General features: G+C 38.7%; 1 protein-coding gene across 3 annotated transcripts in view; it reads left to right on the top strand.

Moving 5' to 3' along the window:
* ncoa1 (nuclear receptor coactivator 1) overlaps positions 1 to 24942 on the top strand; it is a 45497-nt gene that overhangs the window by 2265 nt on the left and 18290 nt on the right. For all 3 annotated transcript variants that reach the window (XM_017431413.3, XM_017431411.3, XM_017431412.3), the window contains exons 2-6: positions 11861 to 12048; positions 19789 to 19894; positions 22773 to 22939; positions 23018 to 23124; positions 23216 to 23393. In XM_017431413.3, coding sequence (XP_017286902.1) covers positions 19806 to 19894; positions 22773 to 22939; positions 23018 to 23124; positions 23216 to 23393 — 541 coding nt within the window. In that variant the 5' untranslated portion in view covers positions 11861 to 12048; positions 19789 to 19805. The remainder of the gene's footprint in view (positions 1 to 11860; positions 12049 to 19788; positions 19895 to 22772; positions 22940 to 23017; positions 23125 to 23215; positions 23394 to 24942) is intronic.

Below are 24942 nucleotides of genomic sequence, written 5' to 3'. Positions count from 1 at the left end.
AAAAGTCAATCTCAATCTCATTTTAAAATAGTGGTTGTCAACAGCTTTTATCAACTAAATTAATCAGTCTTTCTTGTAAACAAGTTAAAGGAATCAGTGCCGACTTTTTCTGTTTTGGGATCTGAGACCTTAATTATTTACATCTCAAACTAAATTTCAGTGCCAAATCTATATTTTGATTTTTTTTTTTTTTTTCATTTTGTGATTCCATTAACAGCTTTAGTCTAAAAGTTGATGGCAGATAACACTTATTGATTGCCACCAGAAGTAAAAGTCTCTCAGCTTTCTTTTCAGCAGAAGCAGAAATTTGAAGAGCTTTTAAAATGTAGATGTAGGTGATTAAAAACATGTTTATTCACAGGACAGTGAGAGCAACAATGAACACTAAACAGGACAGTAACTATTTCCTCCCAGAGAACAAACCTGCGCGCTTCAGCAGCGAACGGCATGGCACCGATTCCTGATGGCCGAGTTGAACCACGAATTCCCGATAAGCCTGGCTTGAAGAGATAATTAGCTGGGTTTAACATTTTTCACTGAACCACAGACATCATCCTTACAAAACCGCACTGAGTCAGCCGTTACACAAGCAGGTAGACTCTTTCGGTTTCTTTTTGTCTGCATGAAATGCCGTGAAACATGAGCTGTGATCACACTTGCAGCCTTGCCTGCGGCACCCTCCATTTAAATTCCTGTTTTCCTTGAAGACATTTCGTTGCTTACAGTTTAACTTTAACTTATATCACAGTTTTTCAAGAAAATAATCAGTAATGATAATCATAAAACAATTAAAACTGAACTTTTTCATCTTGGGTTTCAGGTCACAGAATTTATCAGAGCAAACAAATAAAACTTTTATTTTTCCCTGGCCTCCTGTTTTTCACGACTGTGTGAATGTTGTTGCTAAAAAGGTCCTGCAGCTGCAGTTTTTCTTCTCAATGCAAAATCAGAAACATTAAGTCAAATAAAAGCACAAAAGATGTCCAAGTGTTTTATGTCCTAGATTACCTTTCAGAGGGCTGCGATTAGAAAACGATGCATGTTGATTATCTTGAAACCTAAATGGCTAAAATAAATAAAGTTTTCATGCCTAATAAAAAGCACAATAACATTAAAAACCCATATTAATCACAGTCTGCTGACCAACAATTAGCATAGATGCTAACTTTACATTGAAAACACCATAGAAAAGCTAATATGATTAGCATCGTGGACGTTTATACAGAAATCAAACCGGCAAACTACGGCAACTCTACTGGGACAAATAGCCCCGCTGCAGCTACCCTAGATCCTAGATTAGCGTTAACTGGAATTGTTTTTTTGACATTTGGACATTGATTCAGTCCTCCATGCCATCAACGTTTTTGCCTCGCACCTCATTATCTCTCCTGGTGATTTTTTGTAAAAAAAAAAAAAAAAAGGGACAAATTTAACGTGCGCTGAAGCAATTTAAACTCTGGATTTTGATTAAAATCCACCTCCGAATTTAAATACTAATATAAACAAAGAGCAGCAAAACAAACAAACTGTCACGCTGTGTTTGGATACACCTCAGACTCTTGGCCAAACATTATGTAACCGCATCAGTAGTTTCCACAAACCGTTCAGTCCCATTATTCAGCGTGCTCACAACCAGCTGCTTGGGTTTCCTCCTTGCATTCCTTCGTTACCTTGTTTTATTTGGCCGCGGGTTTTGTTTCGAACGGCGAAACAAGTTTGTTTTGTTCCTACCTTTTAGCGCTAACAGCTTCGACTGTGCTTTGTCTTCTTGTAGCCAAACCCCCTTGTTTTTTGTTATCACCTGCTGCTGAAAGCTGAAGGCCGACGATATTGACCTGACTATTGGCGTGGTGGTAGCTGAGGCTGATCCCCAACACGGGTTCTGAGCTCTAACAGATTGTACAAGAGCTTTGTTTATATTTTTGTTTTAACTGTTTGGAGTCAGCGGCGTCTGTTAGCAAAACATGAACAACTGGAGTCGATTCAAGGTGGCAAAAAATGGCTTTAACTCAGTCAGTTTTACAGATGTTGAGCTAAAACTTGATGTGGTAGTGGCTGAGAATGACTCACAACACATAGTCTGAGCATCTTAGTTTGTGATTAAAAATAAAAAAGAAATTGTGTGTTATTTTTAAAGTTTGACCGATACGACTACAACTCCGTCATTTATCATCATGAGATGATCGTAGTCTGAAAGGCTGCGGGTGATATGCATTCCTTCAAGGAGCTATTATTGATGTAGCCTTTTGTTTCTAGGTACTAAATTATCAGTGGAGGCTAACTTACATGATATTTTATAATATTTTTATTGCAAGATGGCGTTTTCTGTTACGCAAAAGGATATACGCAGCCCTAAATAATGTTTGTCTTTATATGAGGAGTTTTCTGTGGACATGAGTTTCATGGAAAAGTAAAATACAAAAACAACTTCTATTACAAAGAATTTCAACTTGTCCGAAGTTTTCTTTCCAGGCAGAAATATGTGAGCGGATTGAGAGCAGTTGGCTTTGTGTAGTTGTGACGAGTAGTTTACATCGTGTGTGTGTGTGTTCGGTGACAGCAGGTTGTTTGGTAGTGGGGTAATGTTGGCGTACAAACTTTGTCTTAGCTGGGCCTCACTAAGCTAAGATGCAGCCCAGATAAGAGCCAGGTTATGGAGTTCAGTTCGGGCCTCAGTTTGTCACTCTGCTGGCAGCTGAGCGAGGGCCTGAGCACAAACTGTTTGTAAACAACAAAACAAAAGGTCATAACGGGATAATCAATGGGCTGAAAATGGTGGGGAGAGGGTCAGTACTTTTGTCCCGTGGCATTTACCACAGATAAAAACATCTAAATATAATAATATGCACGAGAAAGCAATATAATTAGATGTTGTTATTGTGAGGTGAAAAGCTACGATAAATACTTTTAGCTTCTTTGATAGACGGGAGTTGACACAATTAGAGAGGAATGAAAGGAAAACTTTTCTGATTTTAGAATCTTATATTAAAGAACATTATTTTCTGCAAAAAGAAAGTGCTGAACGAATGCTGAGATTTGATGAGGAAGCCGAAGCGGAGTTATTTAAAAGCCAAAAGAAGCCAAACACCAACTGGAAGCTAAAAGGAGAAAAATAAAAGCTGCTAAACGCAGCAAAAATGATAGCTAAAAGTATCAAATCTAACAGTAGCAGAAGACTAGCTAAAAGCTAAACATAGCTGAATGGTTGCTGCAGATAGCCAAAGACTTGGTAGTAGCTAAAAATATCAAAGGCTAGCTGAAGGCTAAAGATAAAAAAGTTTCATATTTTGAAAGGTATAAAAGTTACAGAAACAAAAAGTCACAGCACCAACCTCCTGGATGAGCTGAACAGTTTGGTTTATAAATGGCTAAAATAGCCCAAAATATGCTGAAGTAATTAGATTGCAAAAAAACTGGAAACTAAAAACTGGGTAAAAGGAATACTGTTGTTTTAGACTATTTCTAATGGAAATAGTATTAGTTTGGTTGATGTTATTAAGCTGTGAAGCACACTTAGAAGAAGCACGTTGGAGACAAATGGTTGGGAGTGGGAGCCTTCCTCCTCCTCCTCCTCCTCGGAGCCGAGCTCTGCGTCTGTACGGAGAACGAGCAGCCATTTTAGCACTCAGCAGTGCTGCAGCCTGCCTGCCACTGTCGCCGCGCTCTCCTGCAGGAGCTCCTGTTAGGTGTTTGTTTATGTTTGGAGCTCCCCGGGACGTCAGCAGACAACCTGTGAAAACGTTAACCTTCCCTTTCCTTCAGCTGCTCGCAGGAAGTCCTGTCCCCCCGATGAATGCTGTCAGATCTGAGAGATTCACCTGACAACTGCGCAAGAGTTGCATTTCTTTAGATTTTACTTGCCAAGAGTGAGCCTTTAAAAGAAAAAAAAAACCCTTAAGTGGCAAAAACTTCTCTAGTTGTCTGAGCTTTAAAAAGTTTATCAAAGTTTGTTCTTGGATATTTTCTCCTCTCGCTCTTTTTTTTTTACTGTAACCAATTCACCTGACCCTTTACTACTAAAAGCTTAATTAATTTCATGGTTTAGGCGCAGTGTTGGCTACACATAATGGACAACTTTGCATTCTGTCTTTTTAAATAATGTTACTAAAGATACAGTGATACAAACAGGCTTTCTGAGACAAAAACATCTTCAGGTTTTAGGTTGCACCTGAAAGGAAACGGCCTCAGCTTTGTAGTAGCTACGACTCCAGCGGAAACCAAATTTACTATTTGACCAACAAGTTTTGACTCGTGGCCTTCAGGAGCCATCTTGAAACATCCAAAAGCCAGCATTAATATTAGATTTGTGCATCTGTGGTCGATACGATGTGCATCTCAACACACTGCCAACAATCTGATTCATTAAAGATACTCGAGCAGTAAGAACTGATACGATTGATTTAAGGTTGGGAATATTTATCCACCTCACAATTCGATTTAAATCACAGGGCTGCAAATTGATGTGATTATAAACGATTACAGAAGCATTTCGATTATCTGGAAACAAGCAAACGCAGTTTCTGCATTATAAATAATAAAATATAAATGAACCTTTTCTTTCTTTTAATATTTATCGATGCAGGTGATCAGAGTGAAGCACACGTTCAGTGTTTGTTGCTGTTTCTGCCAGTGCTGCTGCAGTAGGAGTCACATTTTTGGAAGCGAAGATAGGAGATTCCTTCATGCACACATGGAACAACATTTTATAAACGGCTAATCATTAAATATTGGAGTTTATCGCTACAAAAACGTTACAGACTGAGCCATCTAGATTTTATTATATTTATTGATTCATTTGAGTTCCCTTTCAACTTAAATAACTTACATAAATAAATACTGATTCTTGTATTTCCCTTGCTAATAAAGACTTTATAATAACATATGTCAAAAAACTTTATTAATACTTACAGGCTGCTAACCAACAGTTAGCGTAGATGCTAACTTAACATTAAAAATGCCATAGACAAGCTAACGCGATTAGCATTGTTTTTCACTGCCAATCTATACACAAATCAAAGTAAAGACAGGCAGGTTATGATAACTTCAGGTGTTATTTACAGACATACTCTCCATGTTTCTGGAACAGGAAACTACGGTAACTCTACTAGGACAAACGGCGCAGCGGCTGGTTCTCTTAAAATGGCAGCACGGATCAACTTCAACAGTGTTTTTGACATTTGAAAACTGACGCATGTAATTCCTATTCCTCCTCACAATGAGGGAGATGTAAAAGAAAAACAACAAAAAGTTAATTTGGAAGTGTCAGCATTAATGGAGGGAAAATGTTAAAGCCTTAAAATGTATCTTGAACTGGAGCAGAATTGTTTATTTTTTTAAGTTTATATGAATTATGTTGCAGTTTCAGTCCTAAACCTTTATTGAACCCGAGCCAGCGTCATTCACTGATGTTTCCAAACCACTCATGCTCTCTGTAATCTGCCAGAGTTTCTCAGTTTTTTTTAATTAATTTTTGTGAAATACTCGTTTTTACTTCATGCCGTCAGTCTGTAGTTGGATGATTCAGTGAAGTGCTTGGTTCTGTTGCCTGGTTTTTGGCTGGATTGCAGATGATGATGATGAAGATGAAGTTACATCGTGTTTGAGTTTCTAAATATTCCTGTAACGACTTCTCTGCCCTGTACGCCGCCACACGATGCACCTTTAGAATCAGAAGCAAGTGTGTCTAACACCATCACAGAGAAGGAAAACATGTTAATCGTAATTTATTTTCATTTGTACATCCTCTCTGCAGCACAGCGTCTTTCTTCTGAAACTTCCTCTTTCTTATTCTGCTTTTTTAAATTTCATTTGTCTAAAATACAAGTTCTGTTTAGATGTTGTTCAACTCTTAACAATAAAAACCTTTCTCAGAAAACTCCTAATCCCTGAACACATGAGGCATTAACATACTTGTTGGGATATCATAAACGAACAGCTCAGTAAATATATTCACATAATTTGCATCAGGATCTGATTTCTCTGATAAAAGTACGATTTGTTTGAGTTCAGCAGCGTTTTGGTCCTGTGCAGTTATAATTCTACTTTCATTTTGCCTGACACCTTTGAATAAGTGTTATACTTGAAGTTAATTTATGCTTTTTGTTGGTTTCCTCCTGTTTCTTGTCGTCTTGTGCACACAGACAGCCCAGAATCAACACCACAGGAAGGTATTGTCCCTCTCAGAAGGTGGTGGTCCTAAACGACCTAAAGCACTTTGTTTGTAGTTTTAATTTTTACTTGTTATGAAACAACAAGATCAAGACACACTCCGTACCACGCCGGTTCCTAATATTTATCTGTCAGTCTGTGACTGAGAGCATTTATAGGATGCAAAGATGTTTTAGTTGGTGCTGAATGTGTCTTTGTGTAAATTGGTGATGGAGAAACGAGTATAAAGTAAAAAACAACAACTAATATGAGAAACTGCAGCAACATCAGTGAGTCACAAACGACACAGTTAGAATGATATATATTAGTTTTACACTATATTTAATGTATTAATTGTACAATATGATGTGTTTTTTGAGTTTATATGTGCAGCACTTTTATTTTACTAAAGGAAGGAGTTTCTTTTCTCATAAAACAGGCGTGAGAAACTTTTATTTTACACAAAGTCGGGATGTTTTTTTTACATTTATGAATGACTTACAGGCAGATATCTAATGGCTTTAATAAATCATTGACTGTTCTAATGAACTGAAACACTTTTTACTCGTTAGGGGCAAAAAAACCCTTAAAAAATAAAGTTATCCTGACATTACTGCCTAACTTCAAACTTTGCTTTTGCTGGTTACTATAAAACCTCTTCACCTGTACAGACTTTAAACTGTAGATTTCAATACATGCTTGTTGCAGAGTGTATTTTTCAAATACCGTAATAATTTCTGCATGTTTGTCACAATTTTCTTGCTCGTGTTCAGCTGATATCTGCGTGAACCTGACGGAAATCTCACGCATATCTGTGCAAAACGCTGACAGATATTTAATGTTGCTGAATTCCTTTCTAAAAAAAAACACTTATTAATCTATTTTATGTGAGTTTTAACTACACCAGACACTGTTTGTAACTAATAATAGTCAACTAAATCTTCAGCCGTCATCATAGGGGGAGCAAGGAGCTGAAAAAATAATAAGTTTCCTCGACCGACAGCTTGTGGTTTCTTGTTTGTTGACACAAGATATGTGAATTTGATGCAGCTTTGCTTTAATCGAGTTGTGATGTTGTTAAATATGGTAGGAAATGCAGCGTAGAGCTCTGCGGTTTGCAGAACCCCGATGGATCATTATCTCAGATCGCAGCAGGAAGTTCAAATGAAGTGTTAAAGATCACGTTTGAGGCGCTGCAGCACCAGCGCTGGTTTCTGCAGCGCTGCAACCACTGGGCTCCCGGCGCTGTCTGTTTATGTCTGGCTGGTGTGTGTTGTGGTTTGGTCCTCAGCTCTGGAGCTTGGGTTTGCGTCAGACGGTGACAGACACGCACACATGCGTACGTAGGTGCTTACGCTCTTCAGCTTTGAAGATGAGGAGAGGAGCTTCACCGTTTCTGAGCACTGGCCTACATTCTTGCCTGCCAAGACAAAAAACGTGTGCCGCAGACTGTGAGAACTGTGAGGTTTTAGAAGAAATGAAGTGAAAATAGGTAGAGAAACGTGCACAGGAAGCAAATATTAGGGCACGTGAAGAAAGAGGAGAAAAGTTGTGATGTAAGTTAACAATCAACATGCGATGACCCATTTCTTGGGAACAAACTCGAGCTGCTTTGTGGTTTTGAGTTGGTGTTTCTGATGAAGGCCTTAAACTTAAATCTGTTGATGTTTCTGTAAAAATGATGATACATTAAAACAGTTCAGAGCCATTTGACCTGCATCTTTGTAGAGTTATCCTTTGATTATCTTAATTACATAACAGATGATATGTGAGAGAAATCTAAAACAATTATTAGTGACTTCAGAGCTCAGTCTCAGATTAAAAACCTTAAAAAAACATCACAGTTTGGACTGACAGCCATCTGCTGTTCACTGTGAACGTGACAGTGAATATAACATGATTGACGCAGCTTATTATAGCTTATAGTGGCCACAGTGGGTCCAATCGGCTCTTAAAACAATCAGAGCAAACTCACCAATCAACCCTGCAGTCTTCTCTGATTAATAAAATCCCAACAGAAAGGAGGTTTTTATTGAGAATGATTCTGATAAACAGGATGGATGGGAAGTAATTTCCTAAAATATTAAAGTCTTGTTAAACGTCCAGGTTTTGACCCTGCTGCTTGTTGAACGTCCCCCTCCGTACCTCGAGATGTGTTGCATTCAGATTACCGAACATTTACTGCCTTGTTGGCGTTCCTGCATTTAGCTCGTGGCACCGCCATAATGCTGATCTTTGATTTATTCATTTTATATTAGTGTAATTTTGCACCTTTTATGGTTTTCTGTCTGCCTGGTGAGCTTCATGTAAAGTAATATCTCATTGATTACTGTGAGAAAACTGCAACGTTAACTAAAATAAAGATAAATAAAATAATCAAGCAGCTCTAACCAGAAACGGATTTTGTAGGGAAAGTATTTTAAAAGTTCTGCCGAAGTCAAACTTGGACATGTTTCAGTTAGAGGAGCGTATTTATGACAGCTTTCTGGTTACATCTCACCTCGCGTGCAGCTCAGCGCCGTCTCAGGGCTGCAGATTTGTTATAAGTTGAGAGTATAGAAGAGATGGAAGGGAGTGGAAAAAGTTGTATTTTTTTATCTCTCAAATTGGGGAAACTTCTGTGCAGGTAAACAGTGTAAGGGCTGGATTTGTCTCTGGGAAAAAAAGGAGATTTATTTAGTATACTTGTTGAATTGTTGATGTCTAGACTGGCATTCGGAAAGGAAATGGAGAACACAATGAGGAATTTATGTGGTCTTGTGAAGCAGAGCTCCTGTTTGTGGTTTAAATATTCAAATGAAGCACCTTTTTTTCCATTTTGCAGATGCCATCATACATATTATGGTTGTCTACATCTATTTTTATTTTTTTTTGTACTTAATAGCTTTAAATTAAACTCATAAAGCACAACATTCATCAACAAATCATTAAACATGACAACAAATTACAAAAACACAACATTAACCTACCGGACGACGGCCTTTGGGCGCGCCCAGTGTCACCTCGTGTTTATGTCCTGGCTTAAAATATTCTTGGATTACAGCTACAGCTACGTTTGGGTCACCGGTAACATTTCAAAAACGTGCAACAGGGAGAATAACTTCCGGCTCAAACGACAAATGGCGCCTTGGTCCAATCAGGGATGTCTCACGTTTCCCCTCAAGTACCTACGGCTTCCTGTAGGTTAATGTCGTTGTGTTTGTTAATTTGTTGGCAGCAGACATTTTTAATTGTTCTAACTAAAAGTTTCAAAGACACTGCAAATGTCAAAACAGCCTGAATCTTTCACAAAAACTGGAAACAAATCATCAACAGAGCTACTGTAAAAGTATAAATCGTGCCGGTGACGTCTGTTTTAGTTTCATGGTTGACATTTACTGATGAAGATGCTGCTTCCCAACTTTCCTGGCAGCAGCTGGACGAAACATGATAATTCACCGAACATTTAATGGCTTTGTTCAGTTTAATATACTCTGTGTTAGTTTCGTCCATTTTTGTTTTGAAAAACTCACGTTTACTCTTTACCAGCATCTGTCGGATAGGTTATCTTACTGAACAGAACAAACAATTCTCCCACTCCTAAACTGTGGAAAAATGTCAAGGTTTTCTCTTTTTTTAAAGCAAATAACAAGAAGAGAAACACAGCAGGAAATATTTAGAAGTTAGTTTAGTTGGGATCTTACTCTTATGGTGTATTCCAGTAGCATCTGCATTAATTTATTGCATATTTTTCCTAATATTGGCTTGATATTTTCACATCTAGCTAAACTAGACAAATCGTTTGTTATTGGTATAGCACATTTTTGGCTTGTATGCTTTAAAGAAAATAGTCTATTATGCTAATTGTTGCTAAAGCAAGTTACCATTTATGTCGTTAAAACTCTTGACAGTAATGATTGATATGAATATCCTTACCTTAGGGGGGGGATCAGAAAATAAAATGTAATATTTCTCTCCAAATTAAATGCTCTCCCATGTTTAACTGGTGCAAATGTTCTGTCAGTTTTCATATTTTTTTTTACAGCTTTCTCCTACAGGTAGTTTAAATTTAGCTGCAAATATTTGGGAGAAGAAACAGATTATTTTGATATTCAACAATCATGGCTGTCTCAAAGATGGCGTCATTCTTACGTAAAGATGACTTCTCGACCATATTGTGGCTGGTATAACTGACTTTATCGAACACTTCTGTGTCATAATATAAAAATATCTTTTTAACATTTTCACCTCGTTGGCGTCTTCTGCGTCACAACATACCTCCCGTACAAGCTGACCTCTTCACATCTGCATCGTTTGTCACGTAGGCCTTGTACTTATTCCAATCACTGATAGACGAGGCATAAAAACTGTCACTTTGTTCCGAAAACAAACCAGCAGCGGCTCTGGTTTATTCAGACTGAACGGAGTTGGTGAAGGACAGACGGAGCCCGTGTTAAACGTGGGCTTTAGTGAAGTGGTAGGGTTAAATTTGTTGCAAACCTGCAGGGCACGTTCAAAAGGTTTCTCTTTTCTTTTAGCTTATGCAAGTTAATGACAAAAGAGAAGCAAAGCAAAAGGTTTTTATGGAGGTCTTTTTGGAGCAGAAAGGCAGAAGCCCACCGAGGCGTGACGAGTTTCTGTTGTTTGTTAGCCGAATCTTCATAAAAATGCTGCATGGGGTTTGTTTCTTTGGATATTTATCTGTCCTCTTCATTTTATTCCTGCAGCAGGTTAAAAAAAAAATTAAGAGAAACATTTGTTTTTTAAGAAAATGTCACGAGTTAGTTTGTGTAGGCAGCTTCATAAACAACCAAGGGAAAAAAATAAAAACTAAACAACTCTCCCTGCTTTTTGTTGCTTAAAATGACTTCTTAATGGCTCTAAATTTGAAATATGGACTCTGGTATCATTTTAGGATCAGCCAAGACATAAAATTTAAAAAACACATTAAAACGTAATCTAAAAAATGTGACCTTCCCCTGAGGTTAGGTTTTGCTTTTCGATCGCCTAACTTATAGGACAGTTGACGAGCAGCAGCCAAATGTAATAAAACAGACCACATTTTTTTGTAATAACGAGACAAAAAGGGTTTTCACTTTGTCACAGATCAGCTGTGGGGTTTCTTAGCTGGCTCTCACAATCATCTACCAGCTGTTAAACACAAGTTACCCAAAGAATTAAACAAACATGTTTGTTTTAATTATATTATCGTCACCAGTAGAAGCAGTTTCCTCCACCTTCAAACCTCCTTTTTCTCGATTGGGTTTTGTCCAAAACAACGAAGCCACGTCCGGTTAAGACCCGACTGACCTGATGATGACATCATGTTAGAAGTTAACCACACTTCCAGTCTTACAGGTATAAACCTGCCCGAAGCCTTTTAATATCAACTCACAGATGGGCTGCACAGATCCGCTTCCTTGTCAGAAGTTTGATTAAAAACTAAAGTTTTCAGGCACTTTGTTTGTTTTCTTTGTTGTACAGAGAAGCTCATCCTGCTTCTCTTCTCCCCTAAAAATAAAAACACTCTTAAAGATAGCTGCGAATATATCAGGTCAGTCCAACAAACCCTAAGGAGAACCTCCAATCTCTGCTTTTTATGGGACCTTCTGGCTCTTAATTACATAATTAATGATTGGATTGAACTAAATGACGTTGCAGACCAATTTGTTCTCATTGTTTACGTCATAATAATAATATGTTTGTTTGTTTTTGTACCTGTTCTCGTTTGCAGTCGGAGGCCAACAGGCTTCTTCCTGCACCTGGGATGGTACCATGTGACACGGCGGCCGTGGAGCCGTGACCTTAGCGCTCCATCATCTCAAATTCAGGCCTGTTTGCTCGACACCGATCTCTGAGCTGATCCCAGAAGAAGGCCACCACAGCCCCCCACATGACTCCTCTACCAGAGCCCTACACCAGGTAAGGTGCTGCTCGGGTGCGACGTGTCAGAAGCCTCTTTCCTCCACGTGAGAGGCGAGAAATCTGCGGTTTTATTTATTCCGTGAAGCCCCAACGTGGAGTCGAACGCACATTGATGAGCCTGATGTTTCATTTAAACATGCTTGTGAAAATATCGAGCTAACTTTGTGATTTGTGTGAAATGGAAAAGTTAAATTTCAGCAGCTTATATCCTGCTGGAACAGCTCATATCCGTGTTCACGCTAAACTGTACGTCAGTGGGTGAAAGCGACTGAGAAAGAGCCGTTTTGGGGCCTCAACTGCATCATTCTAACTATATTTTTAATTATATATATTTTAATTATATTTTCTCTCATTTTCATCAATTCAGATGTATGTACTAATACGATAAGTACAATTTTAAAAGAAAACTCATGAAAAACATGTTGACAGCTTTTAAATGCTTCACCTGCAGACACCATCTCTGCACCATCTCTGCTGCTTTTTTCTTAAATAAAAAGCTGCAACCATCCTAAACAACAATCCTTTCATAGTCAGAGTTTGCGCACATTCAGCTGAAAAATCTTATTTCGAGTGAACAAAACGCTGCGTTGTGTTCAGATACCTGAGGATTGGAGTAGTTGGAGGTTTTCAGTTGCAGCTTAAATGCTTTTAATCACAGTTTCTTCTCTTCTGTTTGTTCAGATTGTAACTTAAAATAAAATCGCCTTCAGATAAAATGTCGGAGGAGAAAATGGAGACATCAGATTGTGTTTAGTGTTGAAGGTAGAAGGAAAAACGATTCTCAAATGTTCGGTTTACAGGGTCACGATTTTTAGATTTTTATTTTTGTTTGTTTTGTAAACACTCCAGAAATCCCACACATCAATAATAGACAATCCAACATTTAGACAGTTTAAAAAAATCTGTTATTTTTAAGGATATGTCATGTAAAAACTCTGCTTCCAAGTTTTGCTTATAACAGAAGTTATTCTCTGACAAATCCTAACAGGATACGTTGTTCCTTCTTCAGAGTTTTTGTAAATGTTTATCAAGCCCAACTTCACTGAAAGCTTTAAAGTATATTTATCAAAATGTTAATTTTTCTGTAGTTCTTACAAAAATTGCCTGAAGAAAATAAAATTTAAAAGAAAGTCTGTTAAAGCTCTGACCCTTTCCAGGTGTTTTTATTAGAGGAAGTTCAGTCCCTCTGTTTAAATGCTTCACATATGAAGCTAAAATTCACACTTTCTTTCATAATTATTGCAATAAATAAAGTGTAAAAAGACTAATAATGTTCCAGTTCTGATTGTGACGATGCTGACGTCATATCTGTTGATTTGTTAACGACTTTTTCCCCCCTGATGGAACGTTTTCAGCCTTAATTATGCAACATTTTGCATTAAATTAAACTTTCATATCCATGTTTTCCTCATGGCGGAAACCATACGGTCTTAGTTACTGTCACCTGTCCCAAACCCACACAGGTGAGCTGAACAGGTGTGGATTATTTTATTAAGTATGCAGTTTGTTTAATTAGCTTCACACATTGTGCAGTTTACTGCACACATCTCTGTGGAGGTTTTCTGTGCAGCGAGGGCTTCGGCGGTGGGTTGTAGTGTCTGTGGAGCCGTGTGCGGGCCAAGGTTATTTCTTACTCCTGGTAAACATCCTGGTTCTGGGTGGACACAGATGGTGGGAAACAATGGACTGGAGCTGAGCAGCGTATTCAGCTGAGAAACAGGGACTCTTAAAGGAACACGGCAGCGTTTACCTCGTTACCGTATTTATTCTACTTTTTTTATTTAAAGTTACTCAGCGAAATCAGCTTTAAGCTTATTTACAGTAATAAAAAAAAAGCATATCTAGACAATCTTTTAGACAGCAGCTATTTTATGGATTAAAAACCTGTCAGGTTGTTGCTTGGATAATAAAAAAACACTGAATAAAGTTATGTTTTAGGTTACAGTTTAAAAGCTGGTAAAAGTAGGACTTTTAAAGACTTATTTAATTTATTACCCAGTTTTATGTGCATCAATTGTCAAAAGAGTTCAAGACAAATCTCCCTAATCAGTTTTATTGATAAAAGGTTCAGGATGGAAATTTAAGTGTTTGAAGAAAGCTTCAACTTCTATTTAAATTTATTTTACCTCAGAAAGTCAGAAAATAATTATTAACCAGAACTTTGTCTAAAGTTTTATACCCTTACTGGCAAATTAAACTTACTATTTCTGACTATTTGCTTTATTTTACTGTTTTTGCTTCCTTCTCAAGCTGGAAATTACACATTTAATTTTTTTAATTTTTAATTAAACGCACTAGCAGAAGCAGACATCACATAAAAATAAACATAAACTTTATTTAAGATGAGCTCTATAGATAATTCGACTGCATACTGTGCCTCCAGAAGCAGTGTTTGAGGAGTTAAAGCTGAATTTAGACTATATTTTCATTTAGACACAAGTCCAGAGATGTCCTCCTTGTGTCCCATTTGAAGAATTTGGCTTGGATCAATATTCAGTGCAGACGGAAACACAAAATATTTAAAACGTATTGCTTCAGTTTCAGATCTGCAAAATGATATGAGAGATTGTACGTATTAGTAGAAAACAAACTTACACACATTGACTTTTTCATCTTTAGGCTAATTAGTTTATCATTGGTATAAAGTCTGTTTGTGTATTGATCCCATAATGAGTAAAACTAACTGGTGTGGACGCCACGTGCCGCAGCAAGCCTGCACACGAACAATTAAAACAACCTGTCACTGATTCCTGCATGTTAGCTCCGCACCGCAGAGCGGATCAGTGAATGAATGAATGAATGAATGAATGAACGGGTGCATGGCCACCTCCGCCCGGCAGAGAGGGGTGGAGGCGCCACGCGGGAGCAGAATCTCAGAGGAGAAAAGGATCTGTGACGAATTAATCAAGTTAATTCATCTAAAGCTATGAAAAGAATCATTTAATGGATCGATTAAACAACATTTTATGGCCTTTACTGTTGTTTTTATGCATTCACGGTCCCTGCTTTTATCAGTTTCCACTATTACCGAAATATTTTTAGGTTTAAACCTAAACTATAACGAACTCTCAGTTAATATCAGTAGGAGGAGGAGTGGTTTGGATACATCAAAATTAACATTTATTATGATTTAATGCTTATTTTTACATTACTGAAGGAATTGTTTCCTCATATTCATGACCACAAGGGTTTTGAAGAACCTAAATGGGTAAAAATCAGCTTGTGAGCTAAAATAAATAACAAAAAATATATTTTGTTTGTGTTAATTGAGAGCAGGATCGCCTTTTTTCTCCTCCCGCCTCTTCTAATAATCCTTAATTTCTTGTTACCCACTCTCCACCTGGTGGTTTCTTCCTCACTCTTCACGCAAGATATACATTGGCACTTGTGTGTGTGTGTGTGTGTGTGTGTGTGTGTGTAAAGGCAGCTTGCAGAAAGGGAGACCGTCTGAGGGGAAAGCCTAGAGGGAGGAAACCTAAAGAGACGAGTAATGGGGACTTTATTTCATAGATGGCTGGCTCTGTGGCGCTGCTGCTTCCTCTTCTTCTTCATCTTCATCCTGTTTGACAGCTGAAGGATCATTCCTCCACCGTACGTCACTTATAGAGAGAGGGGGGTCAGGAGCAGGCAGCTGACCTGGTCTGCAGGTGTGTGCGTGTTACAGCGTGTTGTTGTTTCTGATCTGTGCGACGCTCACTCGAGTGTTTCCGTTTCCAGCTCAAACTGTGGAAGCTGTCATGCTTCTTATTATTGCTTTAAGATCAATAAAGATAAAAAAAAATAATCAGAGGAGATTTATTTCAGTTGTCATCTGTCTTAAGTTAGTAATCTGAAACAGGTGTTGCTGATTTTAACGTCTTTATTTGGATTGATGATGGTTTATAGTTGGAAAACCTATAAATTGGATGATTCTGTCTCAGTCATAACTGCGGTTCTGCTGGGCTTGAACTCAACAATGGACCCTATCTTACATGCAAATATAATATTTAACGTTGAGCTAATCTTTCCGTGGAAGCTCCATCTACTCCTGTGTGTCTGCTCCAGCCTTTTCAGAGATGATGGCAGGTGTTGTTCCATAAACACGCTAAAAATATTAGGCTTTAGCAGGATCCGTGATTACTACTACACTTCATACCAGTTTGTAACTGTTTTATTTGGTGTATTAATGTCCTTGAAAACTGAACAATCGGGACAGTTTGTCACCAAAAACTGACAAATACTTCACATGAGTTCAACGCGAATTAACCACTTCATCATAACCTGAAAATCATAACAGAGAATATCACGATGCAACCCCATAAACCAAACAAGAGCACGTCTTTCCTTGTAAAGCAATTTTTTTTAATATAATTTTAACACTGATTATGCAAAAGAAAAGGAATAAACCCAGCTGCACTGTCTGCCAGGTCGGGTACTCACAGAAACAAACTGTTGATTTCGTTCTGTAGCCTTTTAGTAATTATAGTTCTGCGATTTACTGATTAAAATGTGCTCTGCAGTAACTGTTTATGAGTTCTGAGTAAAGTTTTGTTTACAGCCGCCGCTCTCATCCTCGTAAACCATGTGAGGCAACCAAACTGGCAGTGATACCGGTTGCACCGGTGCATTTCCTGCTTTGCTTTTTTTGTTTTGTTTCACCTGTCAGATGTGTTACCTGTGGTGTGCTGAGCGAGGGCTGCAGGGAGAAGCTGCAGTCAGCTGCCTGAATAATGCACTTCCTATCCCGGCTGTGCCAAGTCGTACACAAGAACACTGATATTTTTTTTTTTTATTACGTGATAACGTGTCAATAAAACTGAGTGGCATGAAGAGATTTTACATTCATGCACCAACCACGCCTCAGGACAGAGAGCAGGGTGTTTTTCTTTGTTGACAATCTGTGAAAATAGTTTGTCTCTGAGGAGAAGGACCTGGAACAAAAGAAAATAGTTTGTGAAATTAGAGGCAGTGGGAACACGGACAGGTTCTGTACGTTCTAAAGGTAAACCAGTAACTCAACAAGGAGTCATGCAGCAGTAATTACATGAACAGTGATTAATGGTTAATGGAACCACTGATGTCTTTGTTTGACCAGGGTGTTGGTATTTACTCAGATGATGGTTGCCATCCTGTCAGAGGGTTTGTTTGTATTTCTGCTCTTTGTTTCTGAAACTTTACGTCAGTTTTATTAGGTGGCAGAAATACGCAGAGTCCTGGAAAGATGCAGCTTTAAGTTACTTTAGTGCTCTTTAAATTATTGCACTTTTTTGAAGGGGGGTTATCCAGGAAACGCACAACCAAAAATCCTTTTATTGTTTGCATTTGACTTGGTAACGTCTCTGCTGTTGCATAATAAACCTAAAGATACAAAATCCTTTTTATTTGTACTAAAATCTGCTGCACGGTGTGTTCAGATAACCAAAACGATTTTACACGTGTTATTGCAATTTTTCTTTGTAGTTTTCAGTTTTTATTGCCTACTTTTTCTAGGACTTCTAACAAGTTCTACAGAACATCGCGTTTGTTTCCTCACTAGCGACGCCTACTGTTCAGAAGTATGACTGCAGGGAGACTTTCACATCTCCCTTTTTGGTATAAATAGAAACTGCTTCACAATTTCCTCGTGCCGCAACAAATCTCAAGACTACAGTGTGCCCTTTACGTTTTCCAGGGGTAGTTTCTGTATTGACTCCTGTCTTCCTGAACTTGAGCACTTCTTTGTGAAACGGATGCTTCGTCCACCAACAGTCAGGAAGTCGGTTTGAAAACGTGAACTTGTTCCCGGATGCTTCCTCCTCGTTGGTCCCCTGAGCTTCCAGTTTGCTCAGGACCTGTCCGGTAACAACCAGAACAACTCGTTTCCACCGGCTGGGCCCTTACAGCCCTCCTGACTCATCAAACTCACGCAACACGATAATTGCTAAAGTAAGTGTCTAAATCTGAGTGGGAGGTAGAAAGTCTTTAAAAATAGCATCATGCTCTAAATTAAACCTACTGTAAGCAAAGGTTGGATCTTTTATTTAAATCGCATTAAAGGTCCTGACCTTTGGGAAGCAAAAAATATGTTTAATAAAAAGGTTTTACGATAAAAAAAGACATTATTTGTTGATGTTTTTCACGGTCACCATGGCAACATCAGTGATGGTTAGCATAAACATTTTCAAATTAAATTGTAATTTAGATTACCTTGGTATTAAAGCCTCCATGGAAGCTGTTGGTGTTTTTAAGCCTCTGAAGAGCACCATTTCTGAAAGTTGGATGTTTTTTCTGCCTGAACAACATCCAGAAATGTGTCATTTTTATGACAAATCTCAGCATCTCTCCATGTCACCTCTAATCCAAATTAGTAAACTTTTAGCCTGATTTGGTCTTTGGGATTGTATGGTCAACTGAACGCATCAACACGTGACAACCCTGGAGTCAAACAAACAGCTGGAGCAGGTTTATAACTTAGAAATAAAAAAAAAATCTACGTAGATTTGGGTAGTGCAGTTGTAGCTGCTGCATCTTGTTTTTTATTTTATTTTATTTTTTCAATAAATAAAGTTCATGCTGGTGAATTTTCAGAAACAGACTGGCTTTATTTAAAGGAGAGTTTGGAAAGATTGAGCCTCTTTTAATAGTTTAAAAAGAACTGTCACTTTATTTAAAAAAACAACAAGTTAGTCAACCTAAAATATAGTTAATAAGTTTATATTTAAAGCCCCTGTGATGACATTTTGAATATTGTGGGGTTTTTTTGCTTAAAAAGAGATTTGCATTTGACATTTTAAGGTTGAAGAAACTGTGATAAATATATTTTTAATATTTAATTTAAAAACTGCATTAGTTTCACATAATCCTGTTTTAATTATCTGTTTTTATCAAATGTGTATGGAGTAGGACTGCACAGTTTATCAGAATCAGGATCACAAAGAACTGTTTGGACTGAAATAAATCATAGACCGATATGTTTCACGTAGCACATGCTAATACTTTTGGGTAATCACATCAAAGCACAAGCTTTTATTTTATCATTAATAAATAAAAAGCATCTTTAGTCAAGTCCTGACTAAAGTTTGGCTACAACCTGCAGCTGCTGCCTCAATGCAAAAACAAAAACTGACCTAAAATGTTGTGGATTTTTACTTTAGTTTCATTTTTTTTTGCACAATTATCAGAGTGTACAAAAAGCTGCACACAGATATGGTCGTTTTCTCCTTTTTGAAACCGTTATAATTAAATTTCTGTTTTTTTAAGCTAATATGTGCAGTAGATGCAGGACGTGGCCTCCCCAGAAACAAGGCTGATTTGTATTTTGTGCTGATTCGAAGCAGTGCTCCCATTCCTCACTGTGGCGGATGGATCTTTTTAAGTGCTTTGTGTTTGCAACACAAGGGCCGAGGAGGAGAGGGGTGACCCGAGGTGAAATGTAAACAAGGCTAGTCAAAAAGAATTATTGTCCCGCGAGCAGCGTGGCTTTGCAGCCATACTTAATACTTTTGGAACAATGGCGGTTTGTGTTTCCTCTGCACAAGTATTTACAAGGTTTTCTGGGTTTTACAGATTCTTACTTTGATAACGATTGAGCTCACGTCGTGTTTATGTTGGTTTGTCGATGTGTCTCAAGTTTTGTTGTTTTTTTAATAAACAAAATTCCCCTAAACGTGAAGCGGTTTACGTCCGTCTGCTTTGGAAGTTGCTGCTTCGAACACATAACAAAGTCGCACAAATTGCGTTGCTGCTTGCAGCCTCATGGGTTTTCCTCTCCTTTTTCAGGTCAGTTTAAACTGAAAATGAGTGCAGTAGGGGAAAGCCCCCTGGACCCTGCCACGCCGGAGTCACGCAAGAGGAAGGGCTCGCCATGCGACACGTCGGGGCAAAGGTAAGCCCCCCGTCATGTCGTCTGCTACAGCACAAACAAACATTACATCAGCACAGCCAGGAATACAAGCAAACGGGTTTAAAAACAAAAAACAGAGCATTAACCGGGACTCATGAAGGTTTTATAGTTCTCTATAGGTCCAGTTCTTTATTACATGTAGAAAAGACACAAACATTGGAGATAAACTCTGATTCAGCTGATTTTAGGAAGCTTGCATGATGAGAAAACGCTCAGAAAGCACCACATTTACAGTCAGTTTAATTTACATGCAAACATAGAATAAAGTGTATAGATCACAGCGTTTGAATCTTAAAGATGTCGACTTTTGAACTGATGATTGTAAATTTTAAAACATTTCATCACGTCTTAACCCAGAGGTGTCATAAACTATCATATTTATACAGCATATAAAATATTAAAAATCAATTTTGTGGCTCTTTACAAGTTTTATTTAGTCGGACAGACGATAAAAATGGTTCTTGCAGATGTGCGGGTTGCTCACCACATGCTAATGTGCTAAAACCGAGATGATAAACCTCCTCGGGTCTTGTGTCAGTGTTGCGGTCCTGAAATCGGGCTTTAGCTCAAAGCTTTGCACAGAACAGTAGAGCTTCTGATTTACCACCATTAAAGACGGGCAGTGCATGTCTGGAGGGGGGCGGATGATTTCAGATTATCTGTTATCTGTGAATATTTAGACCTAAAAAAAGCTCAATGCTAACCTATTATGGGAAGGCGGCAGCTTTGGCACTAAATTTAGTTTTTCCTTCAGGATGAACACCATCAGGGATTCAACCCCACTCCTGATTTTATTCCCCCAGTCCCAAGTAGTTTTAGATGGTGCCACTCTGGCGTATTTTTGTGTTACGCTCGCAGTGTTTGCATAGAGATTAGATGGACGTGTAGGAGTGATGACGAACAAAGAGTTTATCTCTCTTTTTTGGAGCTGGAGGAGGTTCACCTTAAATTAGAGACAAAGCAGGCTGTTCTCTGGACGAGCAGCTGAGATGAGCTAATCTGAGCGGGACGTCCCGTAAATAAACTTCCTTTAATCAAAGACATGCGTTGACTTTAACTTTACCAAATAACGTTACAGTTACAAGGTCAGGCCTTTATCGGAGCAGGTTTGTGTGTGATAACTTACTGAGCGTTTCACTTAAACCCGCCTCGTGGTTCATGAGGCCCAGTTTGCGTTTCTCTCAACAGGATTGTAAATTATTAAGGTTCTTCTTGTCTGAGCGCATCCTCCTCCCGGTCCCTCTCACCTCTCTGTTCCTGTCATTCGCAGCCAGCCAGCCAGCGCTTGAAAACCTTGAATTCTGTGTAATTAGGTTGCATTTTCGCCTCCGGGGACAGTTGATGTTTTGAATCCTGCCTTAATGCACCTTCTGAAATTTGAACAGGAAATTCCCAGACAGGTCGCCAGAATAAAAAATAAAGAGTTTAAGCATATTATAGAAATAAACATTTCACTTTAAAGACACCAGTTTCCCTGATTCCACTCAGTATTTTTCATTAATTGAGCTCTGTAGTTACATGGACATATAATATTTTAAAATTATTACATTTAGATGATTTTACATAAAGCTAAAATGTCTCTTTTATTATTTGCCATTGCTGGAAACAGCAGTTTATTTCCCATTGTTAGATTCTCTGTAATAAAATGCAACAACTTCAACTAGTAATTCAAATAAAGATGATCAAGAATTGATAAATCCTTTAAAATATAAAGAACTTTTGTTTTTATTTGTCTCCTGCTGTCCTGTAGGTGAGGTTACCTATAACCAGGGTTTCTGCAAGAGTCTTAAACATCTTAAATTGAATTATCGCCATTTAAAAGTATTAAATATGTTTAAATTTTCCATTTTAGGTCTTAAAATCCATCCAGTTAAGTCCTAATTGTGTACGTTCGTGCAGTCATTGCTTCTTTTCTCAGCTCTGTCTCTGTCTGTGTCTGAGGAGTTCAGACGATGTTACGCTCTGACAGAACCGAACGTCCCATCACGCCGCCGTCCCGTCAGAAGGAATTTATTCAGCCTTCCTCGCAAAAGAGTCCAGTTGCTCTGCTCCAGAACGTGGTTTTTTTTATGACCTGGACTGAATCTGAATCTGTATGAAAAGCAATAAAATTTGTGACTCCTTATTTTGCATAAATCATGAAGGTCTTAAATTTGAATCCTTTGGTTTTTAAAAGGTCCTAAAATCAACTTACTGAAACCTTCAGAAACCCTGATAACATTTGCAAAACAGCCGTAACCACATCCCGTTACATCACACAATTACTTTAAAGCTGCAATATCGGTCAAAATATGTGACTTTTTTATTGCTTTTGAAAATATGCATAAATATGCATCATTCTCTGCCAAAAGTACCACAAAGTTTGTAATAATCAGCAGAGTCAGGTTTTGTTGCCAACAATTACAAGTCGTTTGTTTACATTCTAACATTGACGAGTTCACTTCAGTCTGACGGATGTCGAGTCGGTGAAATAATCCCCAGATGTAAACGGAGTCAGAGATGCCAGGTGGGAAGAGGAAAGGTGAAGATCTTCTTCTTCTGTGGAGAAACGGCGACGGAAAGCGAGGATGACTTGACAGGAATCGAGTCATTCTGGGGAGGAAATCGAGCAGCGAGGAGCGTTGAAGCAGAAGTTGGAGGGATCATTTCCATAACTGATCTCCTAATTTAGTTGTAAACAAAGGCGAAGAATATTTCCTGTGTTCTAACCCAGATGAGTTTGAGTTAAATTAACCCCCAAACAATCATTTAATGATGTAGAAGCTGCTAATAAGGATTTAAAACTCTGCCATGAAAGGTGATGGCAGGCAGTATGCATCCCTTCAGGAAATGCCATCTTATTTTGCGTCTCTTCCTGCAGTCTGGAGAAGCGGAGACGGGAGCTGGAGTGCCGTTACATCGAGGAGCTGGCTGAGCTGCTGTCATCCAACATGGGCGACATTGCCAGTCTCAGCGTGAAGCCCGATAAGTGCCACATCCTCAAGAGCACCGTGGACCAAATCCAGCAGATCAAACGGCGTGAGCAGGGTGAGGGAAGGCGCGCCCGGATCATTAGGATGACATGCACTGACGTTTAATGATTTCTGTGTCGTTTGCCCCCGACAGAAAAAGCAGCTCTTCTTTCTCCAGACGAGGATGTGCAGAAGAGCGACATCTCCTCCAGTAGTCAGGGGCTGGTGGAGAAGGAGGCCCTGGGGCCCATGCTGCTCGAGGTAAAACGCTGCACAAAAATCACCACGTCTGCGTTGATGTTCACAGCTTTCACGCCGAGTCTCGTCTCTCCTCCTTCTCCCGCTCACACAGGCCCTAGACGGGTTCTTCTTTGTGGTCAACCGCGAGGGTCGCATCGTCTTCGTCTCTGAGAACGTGACGAGTTATCTCGGCTACACCCAGGAAGAGCTGATGACCTCCAGCGTCTACAGCATCCTCCATGTGGGAGACCACAATGAATTTGTTCGAAATCTGCTGCCTAAAAGCCTCGGTGAGTGTTTGCAGGTGCCAGTGGCTGTTAAATTTCCACGTCTCTTGTAAACTTGACTTTCAACAATCTGGAGGCGCAACAGTTTCCACGGCAACGAAAAACATTTTGGCAGCACGGTTTGTGTCTTGGATCCAGATAATTTGGTTTAGTAAAAGAAAAGCATGTAGCATTTTTGGAGCTTTTGAGGACGGGAAGGAGGGCGAGTCGTGTGAGTTTTCCTGCTCATCTCGAAGCTGCAAAATCAATTCGGGGAGGAAAGTGTGCAGAGGCAGCACATGCGTGGGTGACTGTGATGAGAAACAATGGCTTCTTTCAGTCTGATGAACTTATTTTACTTTTTCGTTCACTTTTAAAGCACAGCCTTGAGAAGAGATTATAATAAAACCGTAGGAGGAGGAGAAATGCCTGATAAAGAAGATAGAAAACAGAATATCTGAAAGAAGAAATGTAAATTAGGTCATAATAAAAATCTTAACTTGGGTTCAAAGAGTTTGAGAGGAAAATTAAAATATAAAACCTTTATATTTTGTTTACAATGCTGTCATCCTGATTGAATATATTTATTGTTTCTTAAATGTGATGGATGAATCAGCTTGTGTTTAGGTTTGAAATGCTTTTAATTTGCATTTTCTTTAAATATTCATCAGTTCTCACTTATCAATTATTGCTTGATGAGTAAAGATAAATGAGTGTTTGAAAAAGAAAATAATACAGATAAAAAAAATAAAAATTTACACATACAGTATGAAATACTATTTTATGATTGGGTGGATGTTGGATCAATGGATGGATGATTAATGGATGGATGGATGAATGGATGGATAGGTGGGTGGATGGATGAATGGATGGGTGGACAAATATCTGGATGGATGCATGGTTGGTTGGACGGGTGGATAAATGGACAGATACATTCCTGGAAGGGTCGTGGGTTGGATGGACAAACGGATGGATGGTTGTTTAGATAAATGTTGGATGGATAGTTGGTTGGTTCATAAGATGGATGGATGGATGGTTTGATAGTTGGACAAATGGATGGATTGTTGTTTGATTGGATGGATGATAATTATTTGGATGAATGGATGGATGGATGGATGGATGGATTGTTGGTTGATTGGATGGATGATAATTATTTGGATGAATGGATGGACGGATTGTTGGATGGATGGATGGATGATAATTATTTGGATGGATGGTGGATGGATGGATGGATGGATGGATGGTTGGATGGATGGATGATAATTATTTGGATGGATGGATGGATGGATTGTTGGTTGGATGGATGGATGGATGGATGGATTGTTGGTTGGATGGATGGATTGTTGGTTGGTTGGATGGATGGATGATAATTATTTGGATGATGGATGGATGGATTGTAGGATGGATTGTTGGATGGATGAATGGTTGGATGGATGGATGGATGGATTGTTGGATGGATGGATTGTTGGTTGGTTGGATGGATGGATGATAATTATTTGGATGATGGATGGATGGATTGTTGGATGGATGAATGGTTGGATGGATGGATGGATTGTTGGATGGATGGATGGAT

The sequence above is a fragment of the Kryptolebias marmoratus genome, linkage group LG19, assembly GCF_001649575.2.
Source record: "Kryptolebias marmoratus isolate JLee-2015 linkage group LG19, ASM164957v2, whole genome shotgun sequence".
Classification (NCBI taxonomy): domain Eukaryota; kingdom Metazoa; phylum Chordata; class Actinopteri; order Cyprinodontiformes; family Rivulidae; genus Kryptolebias; species Kryptolebias marmoratus.
Note: the sequence above shows the minus strand (reverse complement) of the source record. Positions and strands in the feature narration are given on the sequence as shown.